At 32.0% G+C, this 18,496-nt stretch overlaps 1 protein-coding gene across 7 annotated transcripts in view; it reads right to left on the minus strand.

The window, feature by feature from the left end:
• The window catches only part of PPFIA2 (PTPRF interacting protein alpha 2), a 472,979-nt gene that overhangs the window by 165,866 nt on the left and 288,617 nt on the right, over window positions 1–18,496 (minus strand). For 6 of the 7 annotated variants that reach the window (XM_029205874.1, XM_029205875.1, XM_029205877.1 and 3 more), the window contains 2 exons: window positions 15,810–15,974; window positions 9,686–9,760 (listed from right to left, as the gene is read on the minus strand). In XM_029205874.1, the coding sequence (XP_029061707.1) occupies window positions 9,686–9,760; window positions 15,810–15,974 (240 nt within the window). The remainder of the gene's footprint in view (window positions 1–9,685; window positions 9,761–15,809; window positions 15,975–18,496) is intronic. The other variant, XM_029205880.1, reaches the window with a different exon arrangement.

Below are 18,496 nucleotides of genomic sequence, written 5' to 3' on the forward strand. Positions count from 1 at the left end.
TGTCATTAATTAATCCCTATTTTATCTTTCTGTCAATATAGTGAAGCTATGATCCTTGAAGTAGTCCACAGAAATACAACAAATATAAAGATATCATGATGAATTTAAATAACTGGTAAAAGTTAAACTGTTGATTTGGAAACACAGTTTTCATATATAAAGAAAGTTTGCTATTAAGAGGAAGGCCAGGCAGCCTTGTGCCTACTGTTAAACATTCAAATTTGGAGTCTGATATCCTGGACTTGGATTGCTACTTACTAGTGATAACATGCAAAACAATTCACCTAGTTCTTTGAAGCCTCAGTTTCAAAATGCTAGTAATAATTACAATTCTCTCAGATGTTCATTGTGATGATTAACTGAAAAGTGTGTGTGTGTGTGTGTGTTGCGGGATATGTACAGTGCTTAGCCAGGCACACAATAGTCTCCCTCAAATTTGTAGATGCTATTATTTTTACAAGCTGCATAAAGGAGTGAATTGCAAAGTCATTTATAAAGTGCATGTGCTACAGAATCATCCTATGAATAATAAGGTTTTTGTTCCTTTAATAAAAGGAGATTTTGTTCTGAGTATAAAATAAAGTACTGTTATTTTATCAGCATGTTCGAATTGTCAACAGAAGAGAGTTTTCATCTACTTAACTAATAACTACCTGATATTCACCTTTTGAACGTAATAATAGCAATACAACTTTAGTACTTCAAGTTTACAAAGTGTTTCCTTGTATATGATTTTATCTAAACATCATGACTTCTTTGAAAGATAGGCTAGTCCAAAATTTATTAATATTCCATTTCACAGATGAAAAAGCTGAGGTGCAGAGAGGTTAAATAAATTGCCAGGGATTATAGAATCAGTAAGTGATAGATATAGGAGTCAACTCAAACTGAAATCTTTTGACTTGAATTTAATATTCTTTTTTATTTTTACTTTGTACCTTGTATCTCACTAAATTTCAGTACTCTACTTACATTTTTTAAAAGATAAGTAATCTCTCAAATATTTAGCTTTAAAATTAATAAGACTACTCTAATAAACACATGTGTAAAATAATCGTGATGCTTATGATCAAAGTATTAATATCAAGCATGATCTTGCTATTAATAGAAAGAGAAAAAAACAGTTCATGATCTCCATGTGCAAAGATAAAACAACCAAGTCTGCCATCACAAGAAAAAGCAAACCTTATACTTTCGTTAAAGAAAAGATTCTAACCAAAACAGGAGAGTTTGAAAAGACTTACGAACAGACTTTAAAAGTCTCATAAACAACAGGAGACAATTTTAAACTATATTTTAAACAATTGCTTCATAGAGGTCTTGGAAATAGTAAAAACAGTGGAAGTAGCAAACAGCAATTTCTTTAGCTCTCTTTTCACTGTTGGGTTTTAACATACATTGTCATAAGATGTCGATTTCTTTCAATTTGGGAAAGATTCTTTGTACTGGAACAGTACAATTATCAACAGCAAAGAAGACATTTTTCTATTGATGATAATAATTTGGGTAATTTACAGTTTCTACACTTATTTTTATAATGCAGTATAGTAAAGAAACATCTAGAGGTATAATGAGGAACCTTAGGCCTTTGTAAATAACTATGGGTTTGACAATGTTGAAACTTCGAGTTTATCAATATAAAGCAAAAAAGGACATCATTCAACTATGATTAAACTCTTCCATTAAACAAAATCAATTAAGAACTATACAATTTTCTAACCCAAAATGATACAACTCCAACAGGAAGAGTAGGTTCCCAATAAGTGGCTTTATTGGAGACTCGTAACATTTTGGAGACTCCTAACTCGTAACTTTATTGGAGACTCGTAACATTTGGCTTTACTGGAGACTGGTAAAGAATTTTTCATTGTCTTCAAGGGATGTAAGTTTGGAGCTGCAAGGATGCCCTTACCTTTTGCAAACACTGTTGTCATTTAAAAAAATACTATGTTTTGTTAAATTGAGCCATGGTGACTTGCTTCAATGTTAATAAAGCACAAAACTTATATTTGACTTTCTGTTAGAATGTTAATTCACAGTTGGTCATGGAATATACTAATAATGAAAACAGTTTCATACAGTTACTAATGATGAAACTAAATTAATCAGCTGAATTGGGGTGTGTGGTATACATAAACATGCAGGAAATTAGAAAGCTGTTGTAAGATTAATCATTTTTTAAAGGCAGTGAGAGACATAAAGTATTAAATCCGCTTTTATCTCATAGTACAGGAAAGAAACAGAATTAAGAGGACCAAAAAAATGAGTAACTGGCAAAGGGTCTACCAAGATAAATAATTATCAATTTTAGGTTCTGAAATAATTTAACTTAAGAATTTTTTCAGTGGTGTCTTTTTCTACATCTGGAATTTTCCACTGACAGATATGGCAGTTTTAATTTGAAGAAAAAAATTACTTGGTCATTTCATTAATTCTGCAAATAAGTGATCCTATAAATTTAGGTGAGTATTGCTATCAGCTCCCCCAAGGCAAATTTTTCTAATAATTACTGCTCAACAACTTTTCCACTTTCCACATGTTTTTCTGGATCATCTTTATCAAATATCTTTCTAACTATTTAAATATAGAGTTGCTCATGGATTTCAGAAGCTTCCTGATTTTTATCCCTGTCAAGTTTAGGGAAACATTTTACCTCTGGACCAAAGTCATCTGAGACAACGTTAGTTTCATATTTGTATCTCTTCCTTTCAAATTATGATGAATAACAGAACTTCATAGATTAGATAAGGAAATACCATGGTGAATCCATGTTGCTTCAGTTCATAAGTTCTGTGGAAACTGGCTTTATTTAATTTGCCAGGGTAATGTAATGAGAACTTCCTCTGGGTCTACCATCCCACCCTAAAATGTCCTTGCTTAGCCTTATTGACTTTTTGCCATATTCTACATTATCGTATTCTTAGTCTCCTTAAACTCATTAAGGAGAATTTCCACTTCCCTTAGCAGATAACCCATTTCCTCGGCAAGACTCTCTGATAAAATTGCTATGTCTTCTTTCCTCTCCAAATCAAAATCTTCATTCATCTCTCTACTACACATTCTGTTCTCCTTCCTGCATTTCTCAGAGGAAGGAGTTCCACTACTTGCCATTGATCTCCAAATCACGCTTATCCTCTTCCGTGTTGTCCATCAATAATCCCTTCTCCTTTGTCTCTTCTTCCTTTGCATTGGCTGTAAGCATTTTCAACAGGCCGTCTTTCAATATTGCCTAATTATTTAGCTTTTAGCCTCCTCTCTCCTTCATTGCCAAACTTCTCAAATGAGTATTCCTCACTGTCTCCCATTTTTAGACTTCTAATTGACTCAAATTCTTTTCATCACAGCTATTCTCCTTTCACTATAGTTTACTAAAACTGTCTTTGCAAACATTTTCAGTGACCTAATTGTAAATCTAATCACCTCATAGTAGACATATTCCTACATGCCTTCATGCGACATTTAATACTGTCGACCACATCCAATCCCTACACTTAAAACTCTCTCTCTCCCTCACTCTCTCTCTCTCTCTCTCCCTCTTTCTATCATTTCTTTGCTTCAGGGACTCTTGACTCACTTGAGTCTCACATAACATCTCTCGTTGCTCCTTCCCTGCCTTTTATTTGCTTTTGGGGGTAGGTTCCACCTTTGCCTGTATCTATTTACCTTTTCCATATTTCCATTCATTTCCATGGATTCAACAGAGTACTGGTTCTTAACTCAACTCAAAAGACTGTTGTGATGATTAAATGCATAATGTATTTAAAACAATGGCTGTATTCCGTGGTCCTATAAACCCCCAAAATGTGAATCTGCTGCCTCTAGCTCCCCTCACCATCTTGATCCAATATTCTTCTGAATATGAATGATACCTGGTTTGCCCATAAAGCTCTTTAATTTTTCCTTAGGAAATTAGACTTCAGGAATAAGGCTGGTTGTAGATGAGGTAACATGAAATGCTAATTTCCTTAAGAAAATTCAAATTGAAAGTTGATAAATTCAGTGGTTGGAATAAAAAAAAACAAAGAATGAAAGCAACATAAAAATATAGTTCAGTCTACAATTAAATGTGCCAGTTCTTTTTTATATACAATACAATCATGCAGAAAAGCTTTTAAAATACGTACAGCTGTGTATTCACTGAAAATTAGTCTGTCAATTGAATATTTACTGTAGCTTCTGAATAATTCATTTTGTCTGGTTTAATTAAATAATGTAAAAAGCATATGGGCTTCTGCTAAAGGAGAACACATCGTTAGAAGGTAATCTATTTATTCCTCTTTATTTCCTTTTACTGTACATTTTTTGTAGTTTTCTAATTTTAAGCAGTAACAAAAAAATTCTGCGAGAAATAAAGACTTGATTGTATTTTCTCTGTCTAAATAATCTGGACTCACTTTTTTAGGACAATGGCCTGGAAAATGTATTCAGTGTTAACAATACAATCTGCCCTTGCAGGGCTATTCAAAGAGGCATAAAATGACAGCAAATTTCCATTATGTATATATATTTATTTACAATATTGTTTTGATTCTTTCATTTATATCTATATTTCCCACTACTAAAAGAACATAAGAAATGCCAGATTGTTCAAGTTCAAGTTCTCTGTGCAAGTTCTGTATTTTGCAACGCTAGCCCTTTCTTTCAAGAAACAGTAGTGATTTTTACAAATCTGAACTATAAACACAGTACCTTGATTAGGATATATTTTTTTTCATCTTTAAATTTTACACACTGGTCTGCAAACTTAAAAATCCGGTTATATTTCTTCCCTTTTAAAAACCCGTTGCTGACCCATCATTGTCTACAGGACAAAGCCCAGGCTCTAGGCATCCCTAACTCAGATTTGCCTTTCTCTGCAGCCTCGTCCCCATCTCTACTACTGCCTGCTTCCCTTTTCTTCCTCCACCTCCAGCTGACAAGCTCTTTGTAGTCACCCTTCAAATTCTAGGTAAATTTTTTGCTCTAGGAAGATTTAAAAATTTTTTTCCAGCTTTATTGAGATATAATTGACAAATAACATGTGTAAGTTTAAGGTATACAATGTGAATATTTGATATATGTATATATTATGAAATGATTACCACTATAAGGTTAACTAACATATCTATTATCTCACATAGTTACCATTAGTTTTTTTTAATTTAATTTAATTTTTTTATACAGCAGGTTCTTATTAGTTATCTATTTTATACATATTAGTGTATATATGTCAATCCCAATCTCCCAATTCATCCCCATCCCCATGGTTACTATTTGTGTGTGTGTGTGGTGAGAACATTTATGACCTACTGTCTTAGTAAATTTCAAGTATACTATACAGTGTTGTTAACTATAGTGCACATACTGTACATCAGATCCCCTAATTTTATTCATTTTATAACAGAAAGTTTATATTCTTTGACAAACATCTCCCCATTTCCCCCACACCCCAGCCTCTGGCAACCAATCTACTCTGTTTCTTTGTGTTTGACATTTTTAGAATCTGTATATAAATAAGATCATACAGTATTTGTCTTTCTTTGTCTAACTTATTTCACTTAGTCTAATGCCCTCGAAGTTCATCCTCAACCATGTTGTTGCAAATTGCAGGAATTTTCTAGGAAGATTTTTGTAACACCATCTGCTTTTCCTCATTCATGCCCATACAATTAATTACTCTCCTTTGTAATACTACTAAAGCTTGTACTTTCATTTTCACTTTAGTCTTATTGTATTGTAATTACTTTTTATTGTGATAAAAGGTATATAATATAAAATTTACCATTTTAACCATTTTAATTGTACAGCTAAGAGGCAATAATTACGTTCACATTGTTATGCAACCATCACTGCCATTCAACTTCAGAAATTTTCACATCTTCCCAAACTGAAATTCTGTATCCTTTAAATAATAACTCCTTATTATAGTTACTTTTTACCATGTTTATCTTCCATAACAGACTTGAGAGAATTGTTGCTTTATTAATATCTTAGTTTATCAATATATTTATACCCAGTACTTAATGCAATGACTGACAAACAGAAAATGCTCAATAAATGTCTGTTTAATTGATGCATCATTATCAAAATCACATATCAGATGACTATGTCAGCTAGCCATATCAGATTGTCAACTTTCCATCTCTACTCCACCCAACCCCACAGTTCACAAAAAGAAAAAAAAAAGAACATACTTTCAGTGGATTTCACTTTACCAAAACCAAAACCAAAAAACAAAACACTACAAAACAAAAACAAAACTACACCTTCAGAGCTTTCTCATTTCATAAAGTATAAATTCCAAATTCTGAGCATGGCATTCAGGGTTCTCTAGGATCTGCATCCTGTCAACTCTCTACACTCCTATATCTTTTCATACCCTAATTCTTACCAATACAATATCATCCATTATCCCTAAAACAGGCAATTTTAGGTTTCCTTAATCATACTGTTTGCTCAGCTTGAAATGTTTCTCCACAGTTTTGAAGCCAAATCATTGTTTTCCTTCAAGGGTGAAGCCTTCTTTGATACTTTGGTTTAGAGTGAATACCTTTCTCTCTGCTCTTTTGCACTTTGTTTGGGTCTCTATTTTATATTAATTTAGTTCTGTACTAAATTACATCTTACTTATATGTTTATATGTTTGTCTCCATCACTGGAGTGCAAATTATATAAACATTTGCATAATGCTTTATTAATTATTTTATTTTTTTCTATTTCTTCCTGTCAGGAACTCACAGAATTTTCTGCACATAGTAGTTGCTCGATAATTATATTTTGAAATAACAAACAACTTAATTTAATAATATGATCAGTGTATTGCTGTTTATTGAGCATGCCTCAGGTTGTTCAAACTATCTATTAAGGGGATAGCCAAGGAATAATGTGAAAACACCAGGTAGAATGAACTCTATACAATGCAATCTGACAAATATATATTGATCACAAGGTTTATATCACTGTACTGAGTGAAATAAGCACAAATGAGCAAGACATAGCCCTCTTTCTCAGGGAACTAGGCTTAGACAGGTATATAATTAACTCTAATACTTGTTGAACAGTCATAATAAATGCTGAAGCAATGAGATTAAGCAATTTAAACTAAGAAGCAATGACTGTTGGCAAGAAATCATAAAAGATTTCATTAAAAAGGTGATGTCTGAACTTGAGTTTAAATGGGAAAATATGATTTTAGTGGGTGAATTGGGGTTGTGGAGACATTCCAAGAGAGACATTAGCATAAGTAAGATTTAGAGTCAGGAAGAATGTTGGCTGCTTTCAAAAACAGTGAATACTATAACTTAACAAGAACCTAGAATGACTCAGAGTAGTAGGGGTAATAGGAATTAAGGGTGATTTTTAGGTTAGGACCACTGAAGAGGTGCTCAATAGTATATTACAGGTCTAGTAGTAGATACCATTATATTTTAACATATATAAATATGTAAATTATATTATTATGTTAGTAGTATATTAATATGGCATATGTTACATTATATTACATGTCTGAAAATATTATGAAAAATAATCAATATGATTGGAGCTTTGCTTAGCTGTTTTAACCCTGAAGAATTATATAGCAGAAAACATACTGTAATATCCCAGTTGAGAATAATGAAGATCTGAACTACATTAGTTTTAATGTATATAGAAAAAGCTGAGAGTAAATGGATGTAGGGTAGACTGTGGACATAGTTAAATGTATGGATTGGAATCACCTGAATACATAGAGCTAAGATAAATTCAAAGATAACCACATTTTCAAGTAGGAGAGAACAGTGGTACATTAAGAGAAATAATCTCTCTGGGCTCAGTTGTAAAACAATAGTAGTACCTAACTTCCAGTATCATTTTGCTGATATATGTGCACTTAGACTAGAGCCTAGAGATTTAAAGCACTCGGTAAATATTAGCTATCATTATTATTAATTTATCAATAGAATAATCTAATATGGAAAATGGCATCTGATTCTAAAATATCTTTATTATTTCATTTCTTTATAAGCATAATGAAAATTTATTAAAAAAATCAAACACTACAGAAATATATAGTACATATTTGCAAACACCAAAGACAACTAATAATAACAGTTTGGTATTTATATCCAAAATTTATTTTTCCTAGTCCTATAATAATGTGTTATTATTACTTGTAATTGTGGAAAATTGGGAGCATTCTCTGCAACTTCTTCCTTTGTGTATAGTAGAACATTTTGGATCTTTTCAGAACAGAACACATAGTTATCTCATATTCTTTTTAAGAAGACTGATTATTTCACTGCATTAATGTACCATAGAGAACCTAAGGGGACACAAGGAAAAATTAAGTGGAGATCCAGGCCCATTAGCACATACGGTGCCTTTGTGTAAACTAGAAAAATTGGTCTCTATAAGTGGTTACAGTCCCTTTAGTGCATGTCTTCATTATCAAACCCTAAACTGGTTTTTAATCCTTGATTAACCCCTGCTGAACACGTGTGTCAGAGAACAATTTATACAAACATTAGCAAAGCAAAGTCCTGTGGAGATGCCAAACCAATGTTTACAATCTTTTGTGGAGCTCAGAAAAGAGCATGGACTTTGAGCTATAGATTTGGTTTCTTTTTCACCAGAGTCATCATTGAAACCTCGGATGGATGAGAAATGGATGAAGTCTTCATGGAAGAGATTATATAAAGAAAAGTGTTAAAGGGTGATAACTCCAAAACCATCTGTGAGAATGGGAAATTCATTGCTAAGTTTAAATTGTTGAACCTAGGACAAACAAAAGCCTATAGAAGCTCATTTAATTGGCCTAGCTTATTTAAAAAAACTAGGGAGTTTGTACCAACAAGATTTTTAGCATGGTTGAAAATGTGTATTTGTTTATGTGTGAAATGTAAATGTAAATATTACTTTGTTAAGAATCTCTTGGTAAGACTTATAATTAATGACACTGGTCTCCCACTTTCTTAATTATTTAAAAGTAGGAAGTTATTACTAAATAGTTTTAGTAACAATAATACCCCCATTTGCATTCCTGGAATAAACTCCTGAAAAAGGTAGCCTTGTAAATTATCTGAGAGAGGGAGAGAGAGACAGAGGCAGAGAGGCAGAGAGAGAGAGAGATGGGGCTATTTTAATGCCCTATATACATTTAATTTGAGATCTATCTATCTATCACCTATTCACCTATCTATATCTTATCTAATGACGCAAGTTCATTTGTAGACAAATAACCAAAGAAGTAAAATCTTCTAAGGAAAAAACAACTCTTTAAATCCCATGGATGATTATAAAATACTTTCTTAGAGTTATGAATGAGAGCAAAAGAGTGGATTCAATGATGCCACTAAACATGGGAACAATGCTTCATCTGTAACATTTTCTAAATTTAACAGATATTTGACATGTTTTCCAGTTTTGGAGCTGTGTTTTACTTCTCAAAAGGCCCAGCGTTCTGACTGCAGTCTTTCTAAATCCCCACCTCACTAGCTCTCATATCACTAGCTCATGCTAATTCTCCTTTCATCTCTTAATGACAGATCTGAATCACCAGAAATCAGAAAGCATGACTCTGGCAACTAGTTTGAACAGGTCTTGTTCAGTGGCATATACCAAATGTAATTTATTTTTTGTGACAGTTTTAATAAAAGTGACGTGAAACACAAGGGATATAAGGTTAGCGATATTGCACCTCAAAAGAGGAGAAAGTTTGGTATGTTACCTCCTGATTAGCAGCAGCTAGTTCTTCTTCCAGTGCAGAGACTCTTTCTAAAGAAACCCTCAGTCGCTCCCTTACCTAGAAGAAAAACCAAAATATGTGCAGTAATGTACATCCCATACATAGTAAACTGTGCTGAATCCATTAACATTATCAGAGACAGTCACATTTGAAAAAGTATTAAAGTATATATAGCCTTAAGTGCTCAGGAATACTATGACTACATTGTCACCTCATAGTATGACTGTATTAAGGGATTTTCTTGTAAGCAAGTCCTTCTAGTGTTTCGTGACAGAGTTTACAATGGGGTTGAAGATCAACCCCTCTTGTTCTGAATTCTGATTCATAGTAAGTGGAGGCAAAGTTCAAAAGTTTATTATGAATTCATCTGAAAAACAGTCAATGATTAAGCATAAGATATAGGCAAAAGACTTTCTACTTCTTTAAAATAATAACTATGTTTTCCTTTGACATTTAGTACAAAATAATTTGTCTAAAAGCAAAGGATTCTTAGAAGCTGAAAAATGTTGTCCATTGCTCATGAAATTAATTTTGTATTAGTTAGAGGTCTACATTGTTATTGAGGGATTGGAAAGTATATATCTACTCTGGAATTCCTAAATACTTTTCAGATACCAAAGGTTAAACCATTATATTTTATAGAACCAAAGACTGCACATTTGGTTTGAAAGTAATGATTTCCAAATGTTTCATACACAAATGAAACTCAGAGAAGTGTTTCTTTGATCCTTGCTTTCTTAGAACTTCTAAAATTGTTTTAGTTATTATATGTTCAGATCTATAGGTATGCTCCATATCAAATTTGTCAAAAGTAGAGAAGTTCAGAGAAAGAAATTTGGTTAAACTAAAATAAATGACTACAGCAATTTAATTTTCCTTAAAAAAAAAAAACAAAGTTTATAGCTTCAATTCAATATGGAATTCATGGTGAGTTTTAGATTATTTATGAATTAACATTGATTTATCATGGGGATATAACAGTGTGCATTTTAATTATAGAAATAAATTATTTAAATGAACATTCATTTTAGTAATTTATTAATGGTATATTTTAATTAATGGTCTTTTTCTTTTTTTAGCAAGATTTAACTGGGAATATAAATACATAAAATATCTAAAAACCTAGATACATAGTAATTTTAAAATTGAAGTTACAAAATTATTTTCTAGTTAGCAAAAAAACAAGTGATATCCTATGAATCTAGAATCTAATTAGAAATTTTAAAAAATCTCAATTATTTTAGTAATGTATAATGATAACTGAAATATATTCAGGTGACTGGGTGCACTTAACTCCTGAAATACATCTTGAATAAGAAAGAATTAATGCCTGACTGGAATTTTAATATTAATTATACTTAGTTAGGTTCAAATTCTCTGAGAATTAGTAATACATATATAAATGGACATTTCATATCAAAGATAATCACAGAGGATCCTTCATGATATTTAAGTATGCCAGATGGGCTGCCAGGTACCAGTGCTGTTAGACAAATATCCAATTGTTCATAAAAATGCATAAAACTAATGCTGATTCATAACTGAACAAGAGCTTCTTAGAAGGAAATCTTTAATGATTTGACTTGGGGAATACTTCTTTCATGAGTGCTTGGATAGATGCAAACAAAGCAAACATCCCAAAGGCATGAAAATGAGGAGGATTGCTGATATGTGGAATGCAGATATCAACAAATATCTTAGTAGATGTCCTTGTTATTTAATAGAGATGATTGTAAAGTTTTATGTCCACTTCCTAAAATAGCAGCTATAAAATATGGGTATTCTGATAAAAATCTAAGAATCCTAGTTGATGAGAAAAGCAATATGAAACAGTCTAAATATAAATTAATCTCAACATATGCAACATAATCAGATCACATTTAGACTGCAGTAAAGAGGTTAAGGCACTATATTTAAAGACATACTGATGCATTGGGATGTTCCTAAAAGAGTCATGCAAGCCACATAAGGAGCAGTTGAAACCAGGCTATACTGCGGGTTAAATGTCTTCCTTTCTTTGTTAAACTGAAAATCACAGAAACTGTTCCAAACTGTTTCAAATTTACCACAAGTTAAGCATGTATATTCTTATTATATTGAGCCTTCGAGCAGTAAAAATTATCAAGCTTTTCAAACAATATGAAAAATCACCCCTCAATACATTTATAACAGCATTTGCAACTTGAAATTATATTATATACAAAGTAATGAACCTAAAACTCTCTTCACAAGAAAATAAAAACAACTGCTGAATATATTTTGAATTCATGTTATAAAGGTAAAAATTGATGTTCCAAATATTAATACATTTATGATATGAATGCTTTATTCACATTTATATGAGAATGAAGTATTCTCTCTGTATTTATTTCTTGGGTAAGACTCAAATGAATGAAACACATTTGCTTCCTCTTGCACTAATCTCTGCTAAACTTGGTAAAGGAAAAACAAAGGGAGGATCCAAAGGAGTAACCTTTCTAGAGTATAAAGGAATCTAACGTTTTATCTTGTCTATATAACTGGAATTCCACTGGTAAGAAAAAATAGTATTTCTGACAAGGCTTGCAGCTTTTTGCACTGCTCTGAGCACAGCACCAGCAGAATGCCATAATATCCTTATTTTTCTTGTTGAATTTGGTGTTCTTTTGAAGTTATCTAGACAAGAAAAAACTATAGTTTTAATTTTTTCCTAAATATAAGTACACAGTTGATGGTCTTGGCTATATACTTTACTTTTTCTAGTTTTTTGCTATTCAATTACATTCAATTAATCTATTGTCCACATAGTCTTTAAGATATATTGATTGCTTATTTATAGAGCTATAGTATAACCTCCCAAATATATTTATGTACATCTAGAATTTTTGATTTCTAATTTCATGTTACATTTATTTTCTTCATAGTGGTATGAAAAAATAATTAAAGAGAAAAACATTTTCCCCAAAAAAAGATGTTTCAGGAGAAATGTTATCCCTGAGGATTAAAATAAGTCCCTAAGAATGACGAGTATGTTGCAGGATAAAGGACTTGGGTGGAAGAGCATACATTTCAAATTTAAATTAAGGTATGGCAGGGGTTTATTTTGGAATTATCAATCCTGCAACAGAAAGCATCGTGAGGGAATCTTAGACCAGACGTTCAAATCCAGTTTGGGCACTGTGATATTAGATCACAGGAATATATGTGGAGTGTATGTAACATGTGTTTTGGTTACATTTCCCATGCATACCCAGTATATCTTTTTTAAAAATACTCAGTGATATCTGAGTGATTGAAAAACACATGTATACTTCTCATTTCCTCCAGTCCACAGAATTGGTAAACATGTTGGAGACTTATGTCAAAATCACTGCTGGTCTTAGATAATTGTGTAAATTCTACCCTACAACTCAGTGGATATGTAAATAAGGACATCAATAATGAACACTGCCAGTCATTGTAACTGTCCACAGCTATGCTCAATCTTTTGTATTTTATTTATCTCTTCCTGTGTTCTAAACCTTCTGTGGTAAAGTTGGTAGTTTCTTGCCCTCGATATGATTAATTGCATCTTCTTCTGATATTCCACATATGTTTTAACATAATATCCATAGCACTTAAAATAGAATATTGTAATTACTTGTTCATATGTCTGTCTCCTTACCTCTCCCGATCTACACAAGAAGCTGTGAGCTATTCTTAGGGGAATTGTTTATGAAGGTGCTTAGGCACATATTAATCCCTTAATAACTAAATGAAATGTTAATTTAAGCATGTGAATCAACAGTGATACCAATATCTTCACTTAGTTTGAAATTTCTGTCAAATGCTGAAATTTATCATTAACAATAACATTCATTAACATTTACTGAGCATTTGCCATATGCTAAGTACTGGCTAGGAGCTTTGCATGTCAGACAATGCTATTAGGTAGGTATTAATATTATTCTCTTCATTCAAAAGAAGAGAAAACAGACTAAGAGAAAATTAAGGTACTTGTCCAAGTCTGTCTAACTCCAAAGCCCAAGATCATAATATTTTTCCTTCAGGCTGTTAGGTATTACTTAGTTGATAATCAGTTCTGTTGCCCCGAACTCACCAATGTCCAGGGCACATTTGGTGAGTTACTAAACCCTATTACAATTCCTGGGGTCACAGTATGAAATACTTCATTTAGTTATGCTAAGTTCACTGAACATCTATATACTAAATTACTTTTAGATCTTAAATTGTACTACAACCATTTTCTTCTTAAATGTACTCACACCCATTAGGTTATTTGTCCTAAATGCTGTTTATTGCCTTCTATTCATTTTTTTCATAAAAGCATCCCTCACCTAGGTGATGTGGGAGCACATCTAGGGAACATCTCAAATCACTCATTCTCAAGTCCCTCATTCAAGTCACTCAAAACTGTTAAGTTTTCTCTGAACAGGCCATGTTCTTTTCAAAGTTCTGGGTTAGTTCACATATTGATCATATTGCTTACAGTATGTTTACTTCTCTGCTTAAAAAGTCCTTACGCAGTCTAATACCCAGACCAAATTTCACCTCCTCTGTGAAGACATTCTTGACTTTCTCATCACTTCTTCAGGAAAAATTAGTCACAATTTTTCCTGTGACTCCATATCACATCATATATATCTCTTCTTACCACTCCCTCTTATTGACATGTGAACTCCAGAACTATGAACTCCTCATTTGTAAAGAAAATGTCTTATTTATCTTTGTGTGCTAAATATATGCCAAGGAGTCCGACACATAATACATACTCTATAAATTTAAAGTCTTGCAAATTCTTAATAATGCAGTTTTGTAATAAGAAATGAAATATACTAGGAAAGTAAACATTAAATATATTAAATTATTATTTGACATTTGATATTAGTTGATATTATATTCATCAGGGATTTTTATATAATATCCATTTCTGTTTTACTCAAAATTATTCATAAACTATTTGCCTCTCATACTAAAATTAAAAATAAGATACAATTTCTTCTTAATAATCTAGAAGACAGAATTATAGATATGCTATGCACATACTCCACATAAATCCCCTGCTGTAAGAACATCTGAAAGACTGATGATAAAAATATATATGTATATAAATATTAAATAGAGCAAAAAGTGTCTGTATGCTCAAAACCTATATATAGCTGAGTAATAATCCTTAGTTTGGATTTTAATGCTCAGAACTTGTCAGATACTTTACAATGAAGTGCCCCAATTCTCACTGTACAAAATCCTAAAGCCTTATTAATTTTAAAAAATTCATTCTTTGAAATTTTACAGAATTGAAATGATGTCATAAGCCTTACTAATATCCAAAGAATATTATCATTGTATTGGCTTATTAATGTCCATAGAGCTTATTTGAGTAACAGCTAAGAGAAACTTACAGTTACTTTAAAAAAGACCTAAAGCAGATTTTTCTACTAATACTTTATGCTGTTACCCGCAGAAACTCTTAAAACTGTGTGTTCAGAACTAAGATATTAGAAACCCCCAAAATAAAACTGTATGCTTCTAATATGATTCTCTAAAGGTTAAAGTATTTCCAATTTACACTTCAAGATATGTTTTATTGTCAGTTAATAGTCTCCTATGTTGGCATCTATAGCCACGCACTTCAGAGGGGTTACGGAGGATAGAGACTGTGGGGTGGGGAGAGAATGAGAGAGAGAGGGAGAAACAGAAAGGTTAAATGACAATATTAAATTTCAAATGGCCATCTGGACTAGGACTCTCATGTGCCGTAATAGAAGTCTTGATAAACCATAGATTCAGACGTATTAAAAAAAGAAAATATTATGAATAATATAATGAATGATGAATAATGAATGAATAATGAATAATACCAATATACATGTAATAGTCAGGGTGCGTTTTTTTTTTTAGTGATTTTTCCTGTAGTTCAAACGTGTTCCTCTGAACTGACTGACTTCAGCAGCCAGTAAGAGTCATGGATGAAGACAAGGAGCTTGATGCTGATGACAAAAGCACAGTTAAGCCTGAAATCTTTTGTCAATACTATACCCTTTTTCCAGTAGTTTTTAAAAAAAAATTCAGCTTTATTGAAGTATAATTGACATAAAATTGTAACAATCCTTTCACAATACTATACCTTTTCATCCAAGGCCTTGTGGTGCTCAAATAAAGATTTCAGCGCCTTGAGAACCTCAACTTCGCTGGACACTCCCGAGGGGGACTGGGCTTGTCGCTTCACCACTGTCATTCTTAGTGACCTTTCATGTCGTGACACAAGGCACTCCAAATGCTCCAGTAACAGCTATTGGGTTTAACAGAAAATGTAATTATCTTATGGATACAAGTCACTAATACATACAGATGATTTCCATTTTAGTAGATTTCAGATTTATATAGTATCTAATGATAACCTCAGATTATACTACAGATAGCATCAATGAAGCACAAATCTGAGTTCATAAGCCAGGGTTCATAAAGTATATTAAAAGTAAATTGCATTTCTATCAAGTAACAATTTACTGAATTTAAAATATAATGTGAATTATATGCATTCTTTTAGAAGATTTAATAATTTCAGTTTAAATTGAGGAGAACTAGAACACACCATAATATGATCCAATAGGATAATGACTGAAGAACATTGAACAAAGCACGATGATTTTGTAAGAGAACAGAACTGAAAGTCAAAATTAATTTCACTTATATCTGATCATTTAAATTTGAAGGAAATGAGTATAATCACCATGTTGCTTTAAATGTGATTATAGTTATAATCATAGGTTGTTATAGCAATTATAGTGGTAACACTAATGATTTTATTCACAATTAAATTCTTAGATTACATAATAGAAAAATATATGTAGCCAACTGGAATATGGTAACTGAGACCAGCAATAGTCATTTTGAGAAAAGAGGTTAAAGGACATAATTTTTAAACTGTCTACTCTGGAACCTACATTCACCAGTCAGTGTCTGGTGCCATGATAGAGACTAGGGGAAAGTTCAGTGAACAATGTTTCATTCTGGTTCCAGACACTATGCTCTAACTCTTCCCAGATAAATTTTGCTTTTAAATGTTCTGTGAATTGGAGTTTCACCTTCATTTTATTTTATAAGTCAGTTCTGCAACTAAAAGCAAAGATATATGAAAAGAAAATTAAAAACTGTTATCAGTTATTAAAATTTCACTAGTGAAGAATAATATATGACTAGTAAGGAGGGGAGATTTTCAGAAGGCTAGTGAAAAGCATAGGCTAACAAATGATGTCTAGGCAAAATAAGCAGGAGTTACTGAAACAATAAAGTAAAAAGCAGGTATAAGATACTGAGGTGGAAAGAAGTAAAGAAAAACTATTTTCTTTCAAGATTTTTCCTAAAGCTTATACTGTAAAGAAAATTTTTGTTTTTAACAATGCTACTGTTAATTTTAGTGTCACATATTAGTATCATATTTCTTAGTTCTTTATGAGTTAATTTTGCTATATTCACTGTCACTAATTATGGTTCAATGTGTCAGAAAATTTTGCCTGTTATTAACACAAAAAACCCCACACATATCTGAGATCCTAAAGGTATATAGATCAGTCGGCCAGAGTCATATGTAAGCATCAAAATAATATTAAAAGTTCTTCAATATGAAGATGATACAATTAATATTTTCAAAGAGCTTTTCTTTTATTTACCAATCTCTGATTATATTCATGGTATTCTACTCTCTTGATTTCTATAGATACATGTGTGCATTGGTTAAATCCAAGCTGTTTCACATAGGTTATAGAGATTTGCCTATTTCTCCAACTTTATCTGCTGTTAGTCTTTCTCTAGCAAACTCTGCTCTAACCATGCCAGCCTACTTTCAGTTCCTCAGTCTTCCAAGCCTTTGCACGTGCTGTACCCTCTGCCTGAAATACTGTCCTTTGGCTCCTTAGTTGGTCAGCTCTTTCTCACCTTTAAGTCTCAGTTTAAATATCACCCTCTCAATAAAGCATTTGCCCACTACTCTAGGTAAAGCATTTGTAGGTCTCTCTCTTCCAAGTCTTCATAACTCTCTATTTCATTCTCTTGCTTCATTTCTTCATATAATGTAATTTCTTAAAAATAGTTTTACTAAATTTCACTCTATTTCCTCATTGAAATATAAGTTCCATGAGGATAGGCACCATGTCTCTCTTGATCTTTTCTGTATTTGAGTATTGGCTCAGTTCCTGGCATTTATGCATATGTAAAAATATTTATTGAATGAATAGAAAAAAATGATAAATTAGGTAAATTTCCCAGTGTACATTCTGGCCTATATCAAAGTTAAAACTGCAGCCATGGTTAATTGGCATTATTTCCTAAAAGCTTAAGCTAATTAACATGGTTAATATATATATATATATATATATATATATATGTATGTATGTTTTAGGTAGATGATATACTTACAAAGAAACAAGACATAATACAAGAAAACTGGTTTCTCTAACTGTAAATTAGAGATGTCTTCATCTATACAGTAATTTAATAACTATTTGAGCTTCTATATTGCATGGGAGTAGGTAGGATACAAAATTGTATAAGATATAATCTGTACCCTCTAGGCAAGAAACACAATATGAGTATTATATTGAAGCTATAAAGAACATCTGTTATTGGAGATTATCTAAATCTTTCAATCACACTCTTTACATTTGGCAAATTTCTCACAATGTTAATCCCACCTTCTCAACATAGAGTGCAAAAAACTACAATTCTCAGTGTTTGGTGCCACAGAGGTTCTATTAATTACACACATGCAAGAAATGAGTGGTATAAATAAGTTATAAGCCATATAAATAAGTT

Source organism: Monodon monoceros, unplaced genomic scaffold (assembly GCF_005190385.1).
Source record: "Monodon monoceros isolate NGI ecotype Baffin Bay Population unplaced genomic scaffold, NGI_Narwhal_1 Super_Scaffold_6, whole genome shotgun sequence".
NCBI lineage: Eukaryota > Metazoa > Chordata > Mammalia > Artiodactyla > Monodontidae > Monodon > Monodon monoceros.